The 17,730-nt window shown below is 48.5% G+C and overlaps 3 protein-coding genes across 3 annotated transcripts in view; 1 reads left to right on the top strand and 2 right to left on the bottom strand.

Annotated features, from left to right (window-relative positions):
* irf5 (interferon regulatory factor 5) overlaps positions 1-17,730 on the bottom strand; it is a 183,451-nt gene that overhangs the window by 86,221 nt on the left and 79,500 nt on the right. The window lies entirely within an intron of this gene.
* gcc1 (GRIP and coiled-coil domain containing 1) lies at positions 1,538-4,517 on the bottom strand. The gene is made up of 4 exons (XM_083934914.1): positions 4,485-4,517; positions 4,068-4,444; positions 3,316-3,981; positions 1,538-2,902 (listed from the first exon to the last, which is right to left on the bottom strand). The coding sequence occupies exons 2-4, from the start codon at positions 4,440-4,442 to the stop codon at positions 1,670-1,672; spliced, it is 2,274 nt and encodes a 757-aa protein (XP_083791040.1). The 5' UTR covers positions 4,443-4,444; positions 4,485-4,517; the 3' UTR covers positions 1,538-1,669.
* Positions 6,503-16,843, top strand: LOC310962379 (ADP-ribosylation factor 4). Its single transcript, XM_083934834.1, has 7 exons — positions 6,503-6,747; positions 11,854-11,934; positions 12,845-12,954; positions 14,615-14,686; positions 15,844-15,969; positions 16,484-16,618; positions 16,649-16,843. The coding sequence occupies exons 1-6, from the start codon at positions 6,681-6,683 to the stop codon at positions 16,568-16,570; spliced, it is 543 nt and encodes a 180-aa protein (XP_083790960.1). The 5' UTR covers positions 6,503-6,680; the 3' UTR covers positions 16,571-16,618; positions 16,649-16,843.

Genomic DNA, 17,730 nt, shown 5'->3' with positions numbered 1-17,730 from the left:
AGCAACTTTAAACAGAAGAGTGTTCGTGTAGAAGTCAATGAGAACATGAGCAACTTTAAACAGAAGTGTGTTTGTGTCGAAGTCAATGACAACATGAGCAACTTTAAACAGAAGAGTGTTTGTGTAGAAGTCAATGAGAACCTGAGCAACTTTAAACAGAAGAGTGTTTGTGTAGAAGTCAATGAGAACATGAGCAACTTTAAACAGAAGGGAGTTTGTGTAGAAGTCAATGAGAACATGAGCAACTTTAAACAGAAGTGTGTTTGTGTAGAAGTCAATGAGAACATGAGCAACTTTAAACAGAAGGGAGTTTGTGTAGAAGTCAATGAGAACATGAGCAACTTTAAACAGAAGGGAGTTTGTGTAGAAGTCAATGAGAACATGAGCAACTTTAAACAGAAGGGAGTTTGTGTAGAAGTCAATGAGAACATGAGCAACTTTAAACAGAAGAGTGTTTGTGTAGAAGTCAATGAGAACCTGAGCAACTTTAAACAGAAGGGAGTTTGTGTAGAAGTCAATGAGAACATGAGCAACTTTTAACGGAAGTGTGTTTGTGTAGAAGTCAATGAGAAAGTGACTTGAGGTCATGTGAACGCAGCAGGCTCATCGCAGTCGCTCTAAAGTGAGTTTTTGTCGAAGTCAATGAGAGAAAACTTCTCCTGAAGAGTTTTTGTCTCAGTTTCTTCTTCGGTTCATTTACACTCAGATTAATAATTAATAATATTTCATATTTAATAATCTGTGAATCTGTTCTTTAAAGAAATCTTGTTTTTATTTAATTGATTCACAAATTAAAAAAAGTTTGATTATTAATAATTTTCTGTTAATTTTCAGTTTTGATCTAAAAACTGAACTTTGATCGTTTTCAAATCGTCGTCTGTGAATTATTATAAACAAACATCTGAACCCAGCTGCTGCTTTAGGTTTATATTATTATTTATTATTAATTAATATTTATTAATATTAATATTAATATAAATATAAATGATCTAAAAGCTGAGAAACTGTTTTTGAAGCAGGAAAAATATTTTAATTTAACAAGAATCAAAAAAATATTCAGACAATTAAAGAAAATCAACTTTCGTCTTTTCTTCTTCTGTGGTTGGTCCTCCAGCGCTGTTTCTTCTTCGGGTGTTTTACCTCCACCAGGCGGCGCCCTGTCTCTTCTTCAGGTGTTTTACCTCCACCAGGCGGCGCCCTATTTCTTCTTCAGGTGTTTTACCTCCACCAGGCGGCGCCCTGTCTCTTCTTCGGGTGTTTTACCTCCACCAGGCGGCGCCCTGTTTCTTCTTCGGGTGTTTTACCTCCACCAGGCGGCGCCCTGTCTCTTCTTCAGGTGTTTTACCTCCACCAGGCGGCGCCCTGTTTCTTCTTCAGGTGTTTTACCTCCACCAGGCGGCGCCCTGTTTCTTCTTCAGGTGTTTTACCTCCACCAGGCGGCGCCCTGTCTCTTCTTCGGGTGTTTTACCTCCACCAGGCGGCGCCCTGTTTCTTCTTCAGGTGTTTTACCTCCACCAGGCGGCGCCCTGTTTCTTCTTCAGGTGTTTTACCTCCACCAGGCGGCGCCCTGTCTCTTCTTCGGGTGTTTTACCTCCACCAGGCGGCGCCCTGTCTCTTCTTCGGGTGTTTTACCTCCACCAGGCGGCGCCCTGTCTCTTCTTCGGGTGTTTTACCTCCACCAGGCGGCGCCCTGGTGGCGGCTGACGCTGTGCCTCTCCTGCGGGCTGAAGTGCAGGATGGTGAGGATGGCGTTGAGCGTCTGCTGGCGCCCGTTGGCGTCCTGCAGCGTCAGGAACTTGTAGACGACGTTCTTCAGGTACTCCATGTTGGCGCCCTCCCTGCTGCGGTCTCGGCTCAGTTTGTCCAGTTGTGCTCGCAGCTCCGCCTCCTCCTCGCCGTGGCGCTCGGCGTTGGCGACGAGCGCCGCCTGCAGCCGGTGCACGTCCTCCTCCAGACGCCGTTTGTGCCGCCGCAGCGCGCCCGCCTCCACCTCCTTCCTGGCCAGCTGCTCGGCGTACAGCAGCAGCGTGGGCTCGTTGGGCGCCGCCCGCCGCAGCGCCTGGCTGATGATGTCGCCCTCGCTCTCCGGGCCGGACTCGCTGCGTTCCTCAGCCGCGGCGTTGGCATCGGCGCTGCAGCCGGGCGCCGTGGCCGCCCGCAGCCTCTCCAGCTCGCCGTCCTTCTCGTCCAGCAGCGCCACCGTCCTCTCCCTCTGTTTGTGAAGCTCCGCCTCCAGACGCAGCAGGTCGTCGCGGTGCAGCGCCTCCACGCGCTCCACTTCCTGTTTGTGAGCGTGCTGCAGCGCCGCCGCCGCCTGCTGCCGCTCCTCCAGCTGGCGGCGGTGGCGAGCGTCGGCCTCGTCGCTCTGGATGCGCAGGTTGATGTACTTCTCCTTCAGCTCGCACAGCTGGTCCCGCGTCTCCTCCAGCTCCCTCGCCTGGCAGCCATCTTTGGCGTTCTTGTTCTTCAGCACCACCTGCGCTCGCAGCTTGTAGCGTTCAAACTCGTCCCTCAGCTGCTGCAGCTCCGATGCGGCGGCGGCGTCCTCGCCCGGCTCCGCCCGCGGCTCCGTGGGCTCCGTGACGCTCAGGTCCGGGTTCCTCTGAGCCGCCAGCTTCAGCAGCGTCTTCACCTTCTCCAGCTTCTCCTTCAGCGCGCTCACGTCCAGCAGCGACTCGTCGGCGCCCGGGTCGAACGCCGTGCGGCCCGAGGCGCCGGCGGCGAGCGCCTTGTTCTCGGCGTCCAGCTGCAGCAGCCGCTCCCGCAGCCTCTGGCACGTCTGCAGCTCCCTCTGCTTCCTGCGCTCACACGAGCCCAGCAGCTCCGACACTTCACTCACCCGCTGCTCCAGGACGCACGCACGGCGCTCTGCTGCCTGAGCACGCCGCTCTGCCTCACACACCTGCACACACACACACACACGACAGGGTCAACACAACACACACACACGCCGCTCTGCCTCACACACCTGCACACACACACACACACGACAGGGTCAACACAACACACACACACGCCGCTCTGCCTCACACACCTGCACACACACACACACACGACAGGGTCAACACAACACACACACACACACACGACAGGGTCAACACAACACACACACACGCCGCTCTGCCTCACACTCCTACAACAGGGTCAACACACACACACACACACACACACACACACACACACACGCGCCGCTCTGCCTCACACACCTGCACACACACACGACAGGGTCAACACAACAAACACACACACACACACACACACACACACACACACACACACACACACACACACACACACACACAGGCCCCCCCTCACCTTCCTGGTCTCCATGGCGACCTGCTCCTGGGCGTGTCCCTGCAGCCGGCTCACTTCCGTCTGCAGCTCGTGGACCCGGGGGTCCGGTGCGTCCCGCTCCTCCTCGGCGGCGTGCAGCCTCCGCCTCAGCTCGTCCCTCTCCTCCCGGGCCGTGGTCAGGTGGGCCTCGGACTCGGCGCCCCGGTCCAGGGCCTGTGAGGTGGTCATCAGCGTGGCGGCGACGTCCTGCAGGCGCAGCTCGGCGTCCTGCCGCAGGTCGCGCTCCTGCTGCAGGAGGCGCTGCAGCTCCCGCAGCTGCTGCACGTGGTCGCCCTGCTCCTGCTCGCGCTCGTGCTGCTGCGTGATGACGCGGGCGCGGCTCTCCGTCAGCTGACGCCGCAGGGCGTCCAGCTCCGCCTCCTGCTGCGTCGTCGCGGCGCCAAGGCGCTCCCGGAGCTCCTCCACTTCCTGTTTCAGCTGACGCTTGTCGGCCTGGAAGCTCGCCTCCATGCGGGACTTCTCCTGCGTCACCGTGGCGAGCGAGCTGGTGAGCGTGCTCAGCTGGTTCTTCAGCTGCGCCACGCGACGCTCTGCCTCTGTGCTGGGAGGGGGCGTGGCCTGCTGCTGCTCCGCCCCCACGCTGCCGCCGCTCTCAGAGCCGCCGGCGTCCGGGTCGGACCTCAGCGCCTGCAGAAGAACACAGACGCATCAAACACGCCGCTCACTCGTGTTCTTGACTGATTGAGTTTAAACGCAGACGCTTCGGGACGTACCGCTGAGCCGGACCGTGCTCCTGGTTCCCCCTGGTCCTCCTCGCTCTGGTCCCCTCTGGTGGTCTCGCTGGGCGTGTCCACTGACGCCGCCGTGTCCACGCTGTCCTCGCTGTGCAGCGAGCAGCCGTCCTCTGGGAGGTCCAGGGGGGTGGAGGGGCCCCGGCCCTGCTGGTTGAGGTCCAGCTCCTGGGTCAGCGTCAGGACCTTCAGCCCGGCCTCCAGCGCCTCCTTCTCCTTCAGCAGACTCTTGTAGGCCTGGACCACGTCCTTGAAGCGGCTCTGGTACTGGACCAGCTGCTTCTTCTGGGTCTCGATGGTCTCCAGCAGCTCCTTCCTGCCGGCCCCGCCCCCGAAGCTCATCCCGAACTTCTCCATGACTGAGGGTCAGACCGGACCCTCAGACCGGACCCGTCAGACCGGACCCTCAGACCGGACCCCTCAGACCGGACCCCTCAGACCGGACCCCTCAGACCGGACCCTCAGACCGGACCCTCAGACCGGACCCTCAGACCGGACCCCTCAGACCGGACCCTCAGACCGGACCCTCAGACCGGACCCTCAGACCGGACCCCTCAGACCGGACCCTCAGACCGGACCCTCAGACCGGACCCCTCAGACCGGACCCCTCAGACCGGACCCTCAGACCGGACCCTCAGACCGGACCCTCAGACCGGACCCCTCAGACCGGACCCTCAGACCGGACCCTCAGACCGGACCCCTCAGACCGGACCCCTCAGACCGGACCCTCAGACCGGACCCTCAGACCGGACCCTCAGACCGGACCCTCAGACCGGACCCTCAGACCGGACCCCTCAGACCGGACCCTCAGACCGGACCCTCAGACCGGACCCCTCAGACCGGACCCCTAAGACCGGACCCTTCAGACCGGACCAGGACCAACACACCGGCTGTTATTATGAGTTCATCTGTATAAAATACAACAGATAAAACACTAAAACATGTTTATATCAAATTAATTTATATCAAATTAATTTAAATAAAACTGAATTTAGAATAATTAAAAATAACCACAGAATAATTAATAAAGACATTAATGTTCATAAAAATATATATTTTTAATGATTAAAAGGAAACTTCTCATAAATAATAATCTATAATAAATCATTAGATTAATGTTTAAATGTTTACACATTTAAACATTATCACGTGTTTTAATCTGTTAATTAAATAAATGAGTCAGATTCATTTAGACAAGTTTAAATATAAATAAAGTCTAAAATCTAAATAAATAAAAATATAAATAAAGTATAAAATAAAAGTATAAAATATAAAGTATAAATTATAAACAAATAAAAATATAAATAAAGTATAAAAAATATAAATAAAGTCTAAAATATTAAATATAATTAAATATAAATAAAATATTAAATATAAATAAAGTCTAAATAAAAGTATAAAATATAAAAAAGCATAAATAAAGTCTAAACTATAAATAAAATATAAAATATAATTAAAGTATAAAATATAATTAAATATAATTAAAGTATAAAATATAATTAAATACAAAAAAGCATAAAGTATAAAATATAAAATGTAAATAAAATATAAAATATAAATAAAGTATAAAATATAATTAAATATAAATAAGCATAATTAAAGTGTTAAATATAAATAAGCATAATTAAAGTGTTAAATATAAATAAGCATAATTAAAGTGTTAAATATAAATAAGCATAATTAAAGTGTTAAATATAAATAAGCATAATTAAAGTGTTAAATATAAATAAGCATAATTAAAGTGTTAAATATAAATAAGCATAATTAAAGTGTTAAATATAAATAAGCATAATTAAAGTGTTAAATATAAATAAAGTATAAAATATAAATAAATATAAATAAGCATAATTAAAGTGTAGTAATGTTGAATGTTTCCGTTCTTCAGCAGTTTGGACACAAATCTCCGGATCTCACCTGAAAGACAGCGGCTTCACAGCGGGTTCAATTAAAGAGTTAAAGAATTAAAGCGTTAAAGTGTTTAAGTGTTTAAGTGTTAAAGTGTTAAACTGTTAAAGTGTTAAAGAGTGAAAATAAACAGGAGCCTGAGTTCAGCAGGAACCGTCAGCGAACGGCCGCCATCTTGGTCTGAGCCGGAACTGGAGCCGGAGGAGGCGGGAACCTGAGGCTGCGTTCACTGCGCTCAGGAAAAACCAACACTGAGGAAAAACAACAACACGGAGGAAAAAACAACAACACGGAGAACAAAACTAACTTTTTTAATTTTAAATATAACGAAATTATTATTTTAATTTCCAACATATCTAAATTACTGTGTGTTTTTAATTTAAAAAATATCTAAATAATTATATTTTAATTTAAAAAAACATCATGAATAAACGTGTCCGATTCTTCCAGTGGAGCGTGAACGCAGCGCCGCAGTGACGTCATTTGCTCCGCGTTGGCCTGGACGTGGCACCGAGCAGAGCTGCGCCCACTCCGGTCATCTCCGCCCCGCTCCGGTGCTTCCCCGGTTCTTCCCCGGTCGGTTCTCCTCCTCTGCGGCTCCGAGCAGCGGCTTCTCCCGGACTCACCGGCTCACTTTCTCCGCGTCAGGCTTTTACTCCTCCCGCCGCGGAACCGGGACGCTTTTATAAAATGGGTCTGACGATCTCGAGCCTGTTCGCCAAGTTCTTCGGGAAGAAACAGATGAGGATACTGATGGGTGAGTCCGGGCTAGGCTAGGCTAACTAGCTCCGAGGCTAGGCTAGCTAGCTCCGGGGCTAGGCTAACTAGCTCCGAGGCTAGGCTAACTAGCTCCGAGGCTAGGCTAACTAGCTCCGGGGCTAGGCTAACCAGCTGAACCCTGTCTACCCTCTGGTGTTGATGTTCAAACGCACTGAACTCTCGTCTGTTCTCGGATGTGAAGTCTCGTCTTGTCTCGTCTCGGATGTGAAGTCTCGTTTGTTTGAATCAAATCTTGAACTTCACCTGAAAACCTGTAGAAACAGAAGCAAACAGATGCTAACACAGTTAGCCGCCACATGCTAACATGCTAACCCCCAGGGCTAACGGTGCCTCTGCCGGTGCCTCTGCCGGTGCCTCTGCCGGTGCCTCTGCCGGTCTGTCGGCGTCAGTTTAGCGGCTGTTTCTGACGCTTGTCTCTGTTTTAACGTCTGTTTCTGACGCTGGTCACAAACAGAGACAAGCTAAAGTGGTGGCTAAAGTTAACGCAGGTTTAACGGTTAAAGTTAACGCAGGTTTAACGGTTAAAGTTAACGCAGGTTTGACGGTTAAAGTTAACGCAGGTTTAACGGTTAAAGTTAACGCAGGTTTAACGGTTAAAGTTAACGCAGGTTTAACGGTTAAAGTTAACGCAGGTTTAACGGTTAAAGTTAACGCAGGTTTGATGGTTAAAGTTAACGCAGGTTTGACGGTTAAAGTTAACGCAGGTTTGACGGTTAAAGTTAACGCAGGTTTGACGGTTAAAGTAAACGCAGGTTTGACGGTTAAAGTTAACGCAGGTTTGACGGTTAAAGTAAACGCAGGTTTGACGGTTAAAGTAAACGCAGGTTTAACGGTTAAAGTAAACGCAGGTTTAGCGGTTAAAGTAAACGCAGGTTTGACGCTCGTTTCCGTCTTAGCCGCTAACGTAAACGCAGGTTTGACGGTTACAGTAAACGCAGGTTTGACGGTTAAAGTTAACGCAGGTTTGACGGTTAAAGTAAACGCAGGTTTGACGGTTAAAGTTAACGCAGGTTTGACGGTTAAAGTAAACGCAGGTTTGACGGTTAAAGTAAACGCAGGTTTGACGGTTAAAGTTAACGCAGGTTTGATGGTTAAAGTTAATGCAGGTTTGACGGTTAAAGTTAACGCAGGTTTGACGGTTAAAGTTAACGCAGGTTTGACGGTTAAAGTTAACGCAGGTTTGACGGTTAAAGTTAACGCAGGTTTGACGGTTAAAGTTAACGCAGGTTTAACGGTTAAAGTAAACGCAGGTTTGTCGGTTAAAGTTAACGCAGGTTTGACGGTTAAAGTTAACGCAGGTTTGACGGTTAAAGTTAACGCAGGTTTGACGGTTAAAGTAAACGCAGGTTTGACGGTTAAAGTTAACGCAGGTTTAACGGTTAAAGTAAACGCAGGTTTAACGGTTAAAGTTAACGCAGGTTTGTCGGTTAAAGTTAACGCAGGTTTAACGGTTAAAGTTAACGCAGGTTTGACGGTTAAAGTAAACGCAGGTTTAGCGGTTAAAGTTAACGCAGGTTTGTCGGTTAAAGTTAACGCAGGTTTAACGGTTAAAGTAAACGCAGGTTTGGCGGTTAAAGTTAACGCAGGTTTAACGGTTAAAGTAAACGCAGGTTTGACGGTTAAAGTAAACGCAGGTTTAACGGTTAAAGTAAACGCAGGTTTGACGGTTAAAGTTAACGCAGGTTTAACGGTTAAAGTTAACGCAGGTTTGACGGTTAAAGTTAACGCAGGTTTAACGGTTAAAGTAAACGCAGGTTTAACGGTTAAAGTAAACGCAGGTTTAACGGTTAAAGTAAACGCAGGTTTGACGGTTAAAGTAAACGCAGGTTTGACGGTTAAAGTAAACGCAGGTTTGACGGTTAAAGTAAACGCAGGTTTGACGGTTAAAGTAAACGCAGGTTTAACGGTTAAAGTTAACGCAGGTTTGGCGCTCGTCTCCGTCTTAGCCGCTAACGTAAACGCAGGTTTGACGGTTAAAGTTAACGCAGGTTTGACGGTTAAAGTAAACGCAGGTTTGACGCTCGTCTCCGTCTTAGCCGCTAACGTAAACGCAGGTTTGACGGTTAAAGTTAACGCAGGTTTGACGGTTAAAGTAAACGCAGGTTTGACGCTCGTCTCCGTCTTAGCCGCTAACGTAAACGCAGGTTTGACGGTTAAAGTTAACGCAGGTTTGACGGTTAAAGTTAACGCAGGTTTGACGGTTAAAGTTAACGCAGGTTTGACGGTCGTCTCTGTTTTAGCCGCTAACGTAAACGCAGGTTTGACGCTCGTCTCCGTCTTAGCTGCTAACGTAAACGCAGGTTTGACGGTTAAAGTTAACGCAGGTTTGACGGTTAAAGTAAACGCAGGTTTGACGGTTAAAGTAAACGCAGGTTTGACGCTCGTCTCCGTCTTAGCCGCTAACGTAAACGCAGGTTTGACGGTTAAAGTTAACGCAGGTTTGACGGTTAAAGTTAACGCAGGTTTGACGGTTAAAGTTAACGCAGGTTTGACGGTTAAAGTTAACGCAGGTTTGACGGTCGTCTCTGTTTTAGCCGCTAACGTAAACGCAGGTTTGACGCTCGTCTCCGTCTCAGCCGCTAACGTAAACGCAGGTTTGACGCTCGTCTCCGTCTTAGCCGCTAACGTAAACGCAGGTTTGACGGTTAAAGTTAACGCAGGTTTGACGGTTAAAGTTAACGCAGGTTTGACGGTTAAAGTTAACGCAGGTTTAACGGTTAAAGTTAACGCAGGTTTGACGGTTAAAGTAAACGCAGGTTTGACGGTTAAAGTTAACGCAGGTTTGACGGTTAAAGTTAACGCAGGTTTAACGGTTAAAGTTAACGCAGGTTTGACGGTTAAAGTAAACGCAGGTTTGACGGTTAAAGTTAACGCAGGTTTGACGGTTAAAGTAAACGCAGGTTTAACGGTTAAAGTTAACGCAGGTTTGACGGTTAAAGTTAACGCAGGTTTGACGGTTAAAGTTAACGCAGGTTTGACGGTTAAAGTTAACGCAGGTTTGACGGTTAAAGTAAACGCAGGTTTGACGCTCGTCTCCGTCTCAGCCGCTAACGTAAACGCAGGTTTGACGCTCGTCTCCGTTTTAGCCGCTAACGTAAACGCAGGTTTGACGGTTAAAGTTAACGCAGGTTTGACGGTTAAAGTTAACGCAGGTTTGACGCTCGTCTCCGTCTCAGCCGCTAACGTAAACGCAGGTTTGACGGTTAAAGTTAACGCAGGTTTGACGGTTAAAGTTAACGCAGGTTTAACGGTTAAAGTTAACGCAGGTTTAACGGTTAAAGTTAACGCAGGTTTAACGGTTAAAGTAAACGCAGGTTTAACGGTTAAAGTAAACGCAGGTTTGACGGTTAAAGTTAACGCAGGTTTAACGGTTAAAGTTAACGCAGGTTTGACGGTTAAAGTTAACGCAGGTTTAACGGTTAAAGTAAACGCAGGTTTAACGGTTAAAGTTAACGCAGGTTTAACGGTTAAAGTTAACGCAGGTTTGTCGGTTAAAGTTAACGCAGGTTTGACGGTTAAAGTTAACGCAGGTTTGACGGTTAAAGTTAACGCAGGTTTGACGGTTAAAGTAAACGCAGGTTTAACGGTTAAAGTTAACGCAGGTTTGACGGTTAAAGTAAACGCAGGTTTAACGGTTAAAGTAAACGCAGGTTTGTCGGTTAAAGTTAACGCAGGTTTGACGGTTAAAGTTAACGCAGGTTTGACGGTTAAAGTTAACGCAGGTTTGACGGTTAAAGTAAACGCAGGTTTAACGGTTAAAGTTAACGCAGGTTTGACGGTTAAAGTAAACGCAGGTTTAACGGTTAAAGTAAACGCAGGTTTGTCGGTTAAAGTTAACGCAGGTTTAACGGTTAAAGTTAACGCAGGTTTGACGGTTAAAGTAAACGCAGGTTTAACGGTTAAAGTTAACGCAGGTTTGTCGGTTAAAGTAAACGCAGGTTTGACGGTTAAAGTTAACGCAGGTTTAACGGTTAAAGTTAACGCAGGTTTAACGGTTAAAGTTAACGCAGGTTTGTCGGTTAAAGTTAACGCAGGTTTGTCGGTTAAAGTAAACGCAGGTTTAACGGTTAAAGTAAACGCAGGTTTGACGGTTAAAGTAAACGCAGGTTTGACGGTTAAAGTTAACGCAGGTTTAGCGGTTGGTTAAAGTAAACGCAGGTTTGACGGTTAAAGTTAACGCAGGTTTGACGGTTAAAGTAAACGCAGGTTTGACGGTTAAAGTTAACGCAGGTTTAGCGGTTAAAGTAAACGCAGGTTTGACGGTTAAAGTTAACGCAGGTTTGACGGTTAAAGTTAACGCAGGTTTGTCGGTTAAAGTTAACGCAGGTTTGTCGGTTAAAGTAAACGCAGGTTTGACGGTTAAAGTTAACGCAGGTTTGACGGTTAAAGTTAACGCAGGTTTGTCGGTTAAAGTAAACGCAGGTTTGACGGTTAAAGTTAACGCAGGTTTGACGGTTAAAGTAAACGCAGGTTTAACGGTTAAAGTAAACGCAGGTTTGACGGTTAAAGTAAACGCAGGTTTGACGGTTAAAGTTAACGCAGGTTTGACGGTTAAAGTTAACGCAGGTTTAACGGTTGAAGTTAACGCAGGTTTGACGGTTAAAGTAAACGCAGGTTTAACGGTTAAAGTAAACGCAGGTTTGACGGTTAAAGTTAACGCAGGTTTGACGGTTAAAGTAAACGCAGGTTTAACGGTTAAAGTTAACGCAGGTTTGACGGTTAAAGTAAACGCAGGTTTGACGGTTAAAGTTAACGCAGGTTTGTCGGTTAAAGTAAACGCAGGTTTGACGGTTAAAGTTAACGCAGGTTTAACGGTTAAATTAAACGCAGGTTTGACGGTTAAAGTTAACGCAGGTTTGACGGTTAAAGTAAACGCAGGTTTGACGGTTAAAGTAAACGCAGGTTTGACGCTCGTCTCCGTCTTAGCCGCTAACGTAAACGCAGGTTTGACGCTCGTCTCCGTCTTAGCCGCTAACGTAAACGCAGGTTTGACGCTCGTCTCCGTCTTAGCCGCTAACGTAAACGCAGGTTTGACGCTCGTCGCTGTGACAGCGTTTAACGTTTCTCATCCGTGTGTTTTCAGTCGGTTTGGACGCAGCTGGAAAAACAACGATCCTCTACAAACTGAAGCTCGGAGAGATCGTCACCACCATCCCAACCATCGGTAACTACCACCGACACGTCACTGACACGTCACCGACACGCCACCGACATCACCGACAAGTCACCGCCATCACCGTCACATCACCGACACGCCACCGACATCACCGACAAGTCACCGCCATCACCGTCACGTCACCGTCACGTCACCGTCACGTCACCGACACGTCACCGACACGTCACCGACATCAGCGACACGTCACCGACACGTCACCGACATCAGCGACACATCACCGTCACATCACCGACACGTCACCGACACGTCACCGACACATCACCGACACGTCACCGACACGTCACCGACACATCACCGACACGTCACCGACACGTCACCGACACGTCACCGACACATCACCGACACGTCACCGTCACATCACCCACACGTCACCGACATCAGCGACACGTCACCGACACATCACCGACACGTCACCGTCACATCACCGACACGTCACCGTCACATCACCCACACGTCACCGACATCAGCGACACGTCACCGACACGTCACCGACACGTCACCGACACGTCACCCACACATCACCGACACGTCACCGTCACATCACCGACACGTCACCGTCACGTCACCGACACGTCACCGACACGTCACCGTCACGTCACCGACACGTCACCGTCACATCACCGACACGTCACCGTCACGTCACCGACACGTCACCGACACGTCACCGTCACGTCACCGACACGTCACCGACACGTCACCGTGTGTGTGTGTGTGTGTGTGTGTGTGTGTGTGTGTGTGTGTGTGTGTGTGTGTGTGTGTGTGTGTGTGTGTGTGTGTGTGTGTGTGTGTGTGTGTGTGTGTGTGTGTGTGTGTGTGTGTGTGTGTGTGTGTGTGTGTGTGTGTGTGTGTGTGTGTGTGTGTGTGTGTGTGTGTGTGTGTGTGTGTGTGTGTGTGGCAGGTTTTAATGTGGAGACGGTCGAGTACAAGAACATCTGTTTCACCGTGTGGGACGTCGGTGGGCAGGACAAGATCCGACCGCTGTGGAGACACTACTTCCAGAACACACAGGTACAGAACCAGAACACACAGAACCAGAACCAGAACACACGGGTACAGAACCAGAACACACAGAACCAGAACACACAGGTACAGAACCAGAACACACAGGTACAGAACCAGAACACACAGGTCCAGAACCAGAACACACAGGTCCAGGACCAGAACACACAGGTACAGAACCAGAACCAGAACACACAGGTACAGAACCAGAACACACAGGTACAGAACCAGAACACACAGGTCCAGGACCAGAACACACAGGTACAGAACCAGAACCAGAACACTCAGGTACAGAACCAGAACACACAGGTACAGAACCAGAACACACGGGTACAGAACCAGAACCAGAACACACAGGTACAGAACCAGAACCAGAACACACAGAACCAGAACCAGAACACACAGGTACAGAACCAGAACACACAGAACCAGAACACACAGAACCAGAACACACAGGTACAGAACCAGAACACACGGGTCCAGAACCAGAACACACAGGTACAGAACCAGAACACACAGAACCAGAACACACAGGTACAGAACCAGAACACACGGGTACAGAACCAGAACCAGAACACACAGGTACAGAACCAGAACCAGAACACACAGAACCAGAACCAGAACACACAGGTACAGAACCAGAACACTCAGGTACAGAACCAGAACACACAGAACCAGAACACACAGGTACAGAACCAGAACACACAGAACCAGAACACACAGAACCAGAACCAGAACACAACAGGTACAGAACCAGAACACACAGGTACAGAACCAGAACACACAGAACCAGAACACACGGGTACAGAACCAGAACCAGAACACACGGTACAGAACCAGAACCAGAACACACAGAACCAGAACACACAGGTACAGAACCAGAACACACAGAACCAGAACACATAGAACCAGAACCAGAACAAAGTTAAATCAAAATCAACAAATTAAAGTGTTCCCTGTCTGTTTCCTGTGTGTTTCCTGTCTGTTCCCTGTTTCCTGTCTGTTTCCTGTTCCCTGTCTGTTTCCTGTTTCCTGTCTGTTCCCTGTCTGTTCCCTGTCTGTTCCCTGTGTGTTCCCTGTCTGTTTCCTGTTTCCTGTCTGTTTCCTGTCTGTTCCCTGTCTGTTCCCTGTGTGTTCCCTGTCTGTTTCCTGTTTCCTGTCTGTTTCCTGTCTGTTCCCTGTCTGTTCCCTGTGTGTTCCCTGTCTGTTTCCTGTTTCCTGTCTGTTCCCTGTCTGTTCCCTGTGTGTTTCCTGTCTGTTTCCTGTCTGTTTCCTGTCTGTTTCCTGTGTGTTTCCTGTCTGTTCCCTGTCTGTTTCCTGTCTGTTTCCTGTCTGTTTCCTGTTCCCTGTCTGTTTCCTGTACGTTCCCTGTCTGTTTCCTGTCTGTTTCCTGTGTGTTCCCTGTGTGTTTCCTGTTCCCTGTGTGTTCCCTCTCTGTTTCCTGTTTCCTGTCTGTTCCCTGTCTGTTCCCTCTCTGTTTCCTGTGTGTTCCCTGTCTGTTTATTGTTCCCTGTGTGTTTCCTGTCTGTTCCCTGTGTGTTCCCTGTGTTTCCTGTGTGTTCCCTGTGTGTTTCCTGTTTCCTGTTCCCTGTGTGTTTCCTGTGTGTTCCCTGTGTGTTCCCTGTGTGTTTCCTGTGTGTTCCCTGTGTGTTTCCTGTTTCCTGTGCAGGGTCTGATCTTCGTGGTGGACAGTAACGACAGAGAGAGAGTAGCAGAGTCAGCAGAGGAACTTTCTAAGATGGTGAGTTTCAGCTTCACTCCAGCTGAGGTGTGATGTCAGCGGTCACATGACTGTAGAGGTGTGATGTCATCGGTCACATGACTGTAGAGGTCTGATGTCATCGGTCACATGACTGTAGAGGTCTGATGTCATCGGTCACATGACTGTAGAGGTCTGATGTCACTGGTCACATGACTGTAGAGGTGTGATGTCATCAGTCACATGACTGTAGAGGTGTGATGTCATCAGTCACATGACTGTAGAGGTGTGATGTCACTGGTCACATGACTGTAGAGGTGTGATGTCATCAGTCACATGACTGTAGAGGTGTGATGTCATCAGTCACATGACTGTAGAGGTGTGATGTCACCGGTCACATGACTGTAGAGGTGTGATGTCACCGGTCACATGACATGACTGTAGAGGTGTGATGTCATCGGTCACATGACTGTAGAGGTGTGATGTCACCGGTCACATGACATGACTGTAGAGGTGTGATGTCATCGGTCACATGACTGTAGAGGTGTGATGTCATCGGTCACATGACTGTAGAGGTCTGATGTCAGGTGTGATGTCACTGGTCACATGGCTGTAGAGGTCTGATGTCAGGTGTGATGTCACTGGTCACATGGCTGTAGAGGTCTGATGTCAGGTGTGATGTCACTGGTCACATGGCTGTAGAGGTCTGATGTCAGGTGTGATGTCATCGGTCACATGACTGTAGAGGTGTGATGTCATCAGTCACATGACTGTAGAGGTGTGATGTCATCAGTCACATGTCTGTAGAGGTCTGATGTCAGGTGTGATGTCACTGGTCACATGGCTGTAGAGGTCTGATGTCAGGTGTGATGTCACTGGTCACATGGCTGTAGAGGACTGATGTCAGGTGTGATGTCACTGGTCACATGACTCTGTAGAGGACTGATGTCAGGTGTGATGTCACTGGTCACATGACTCTGTAGAGGACTGATGTCAGGTGTGATGTCACTGGTCACGTGACTCTGTAGAGGTCTGATGTCAGGTGTGATGTCACCGGTCACATGACTCTGTAGAGGTGTGATGACTGTAGAGGTGTGATGTCACGGGTCACATGACTGTAGAGATATGATGTCACTGGTCACATGACTGTAGAGGTCTGATGTCAGGTGTGATGTCACTGGTCACGTGACTCTGTGCAGATCCAGGAGGACGAGCTGAAGGAGGCGGTTCTTCTGGTGTTCGCCAACAAACAGGATCTTCCAAACGCCATGGGCGTCAGTGAACTCACCGACAAGCTGGGCCTGCACAGCCTCCGCAGCAGAACCGTGAGCTACACGCACAACGCTACACACGCTACATGCTACACACACACGCTACACACACGCTAACCACACGCTAATCACACTACACGCACAACACACACGTGCTACATGCTACACGCATGTTACACACATGCTACATGCTACACACACGCTACACACATGCTACATGCTACACACACACTACACACACGCTACATGCTACACACACACGCTACATGCTACACACACACACGCTACACACGCTACATGCTACACACACACACGCTACACACACGTGCTACATGCTACATGCACACGCTACACGCACAACACACGTGCTACATGCACATGTTACACACACGCTAACCACACTACACACACGCTACACGCTACACACATGCTACATGCTACACACACGCTACATGCTACACACATGCTACACACACATTACACACGCTACACACACACACGCACACACACACACACACACACACACACACACACACACCTGTGTGACCGCGTCCCTGTGTCTCCCCAGTGGCACGTCCAGGCCACCTGTGCCACCCAGGGCACGGGTCTGTACGAGGGTCTGGACTGGCTCTCCAACGAGCTGTCCAAACGCTAGACCAGCGCCAGGACCGGGACCAGCAGAGACGCCCTCCACCGGGGGGGGGGGGGGGGGGGGGGGGGGGGGTGTACAGGGTGATGAAGAGGAGGAGGAGGAGGAGTTTTTTGTTTTTTTAAGTTATACACGTGTCCGTCTGTAGGAGGAAGTGATGTCATGGACTCTGAGCTCACCCTCTTCTTCTGTTCTTCCTGCAGATGTTTGTGACATCTGTTTTTTCCTTTATCCGCATGTTTTAACTCAGAATCACGTGACAGGAAGTGATGAAGGAGGGGCGGGGTCAGCTACGGGGGGCGGGTCAACTACAGGTGACCGAACAGTGGGCGGGGTCAACTACAGGTGGCATCAGGGGCGGGGTCAACTACAGGTGACATCAGGGGCGGGGTCAACTACAGGTGACCGAACAGTGGGCGGGGTCAACTACAGGTGGCATCAGGGGCGGGGTCAACTACAGGGGGCGGGGTCAACTACAGGTGATTGAGCAGGGGGCGGGGTCAACTGCAGGGGACATCGGGGGGCGGGGTTAAAGACAGGGGAGTGCATAGGGGGCGGGGTCAACTGCAGGTGCCCCGTGGGAGGCGTGGTCAACTGCAGGGGGCGTGGTCACCCTCTGTGCGAGGGTCATTCCTTAATGTGACGCAGAGACGACGATGATGCAATAAAGGTTTTTGATTTCTTCTCAGTTTGATTTTGTTTTTTTATAAAAACTGAAATAAAATAATTAAAAATATCTTTGATTAAACAACAAATCTGTGTGAAAACAACAAAACATTATTATTAACATTAATATAAGAACACGTGTTCACTGAGGTCTGTTATTTATTATCATAAAATATAACAAACAGGTTTATTATTGATAACATTTTTATTTTATGACTTTTTAAAGCTTGAACAGGAAACTTCAAACTAAAATAATGTGAGTTTTTGTTTAATGTGATTTCTTCTTGTTTCACAGTGAAATCACAAACGTCGTTTTCTTTATAAAAACTAGGAGTTTTGATCATTTATTAAAGTTCATAAAGTCATCAGGAGACTCAGGCCTTCAAAATAAAAGCATCGCTCTTTAAAAGCAAAGTTCAGAAACTGATTTAAAGAATTTAATCATTAATTCTTCTTCATGTGAAAGTTTGAAAGTTAAAGAGACGTCAACACGTTTGTTT

The sequence above is a fragment of the Echiichthys vipera genome, assembly GCF_963691815.1.
Source record: "Echiichthys vipera genome assembly, chromosome: 20".
NCBI classification, from domain to species: Eukaryota; Metazoa; Chordata; class Actinopteri; order Perciformes; family Trachinidae; genus Echiichthys; species Echiichthys vipera.
Note: the sequence above shows the minus strand (reverse complement) of the source record. Positions and strands in the feature narration are given on the sequence as shown.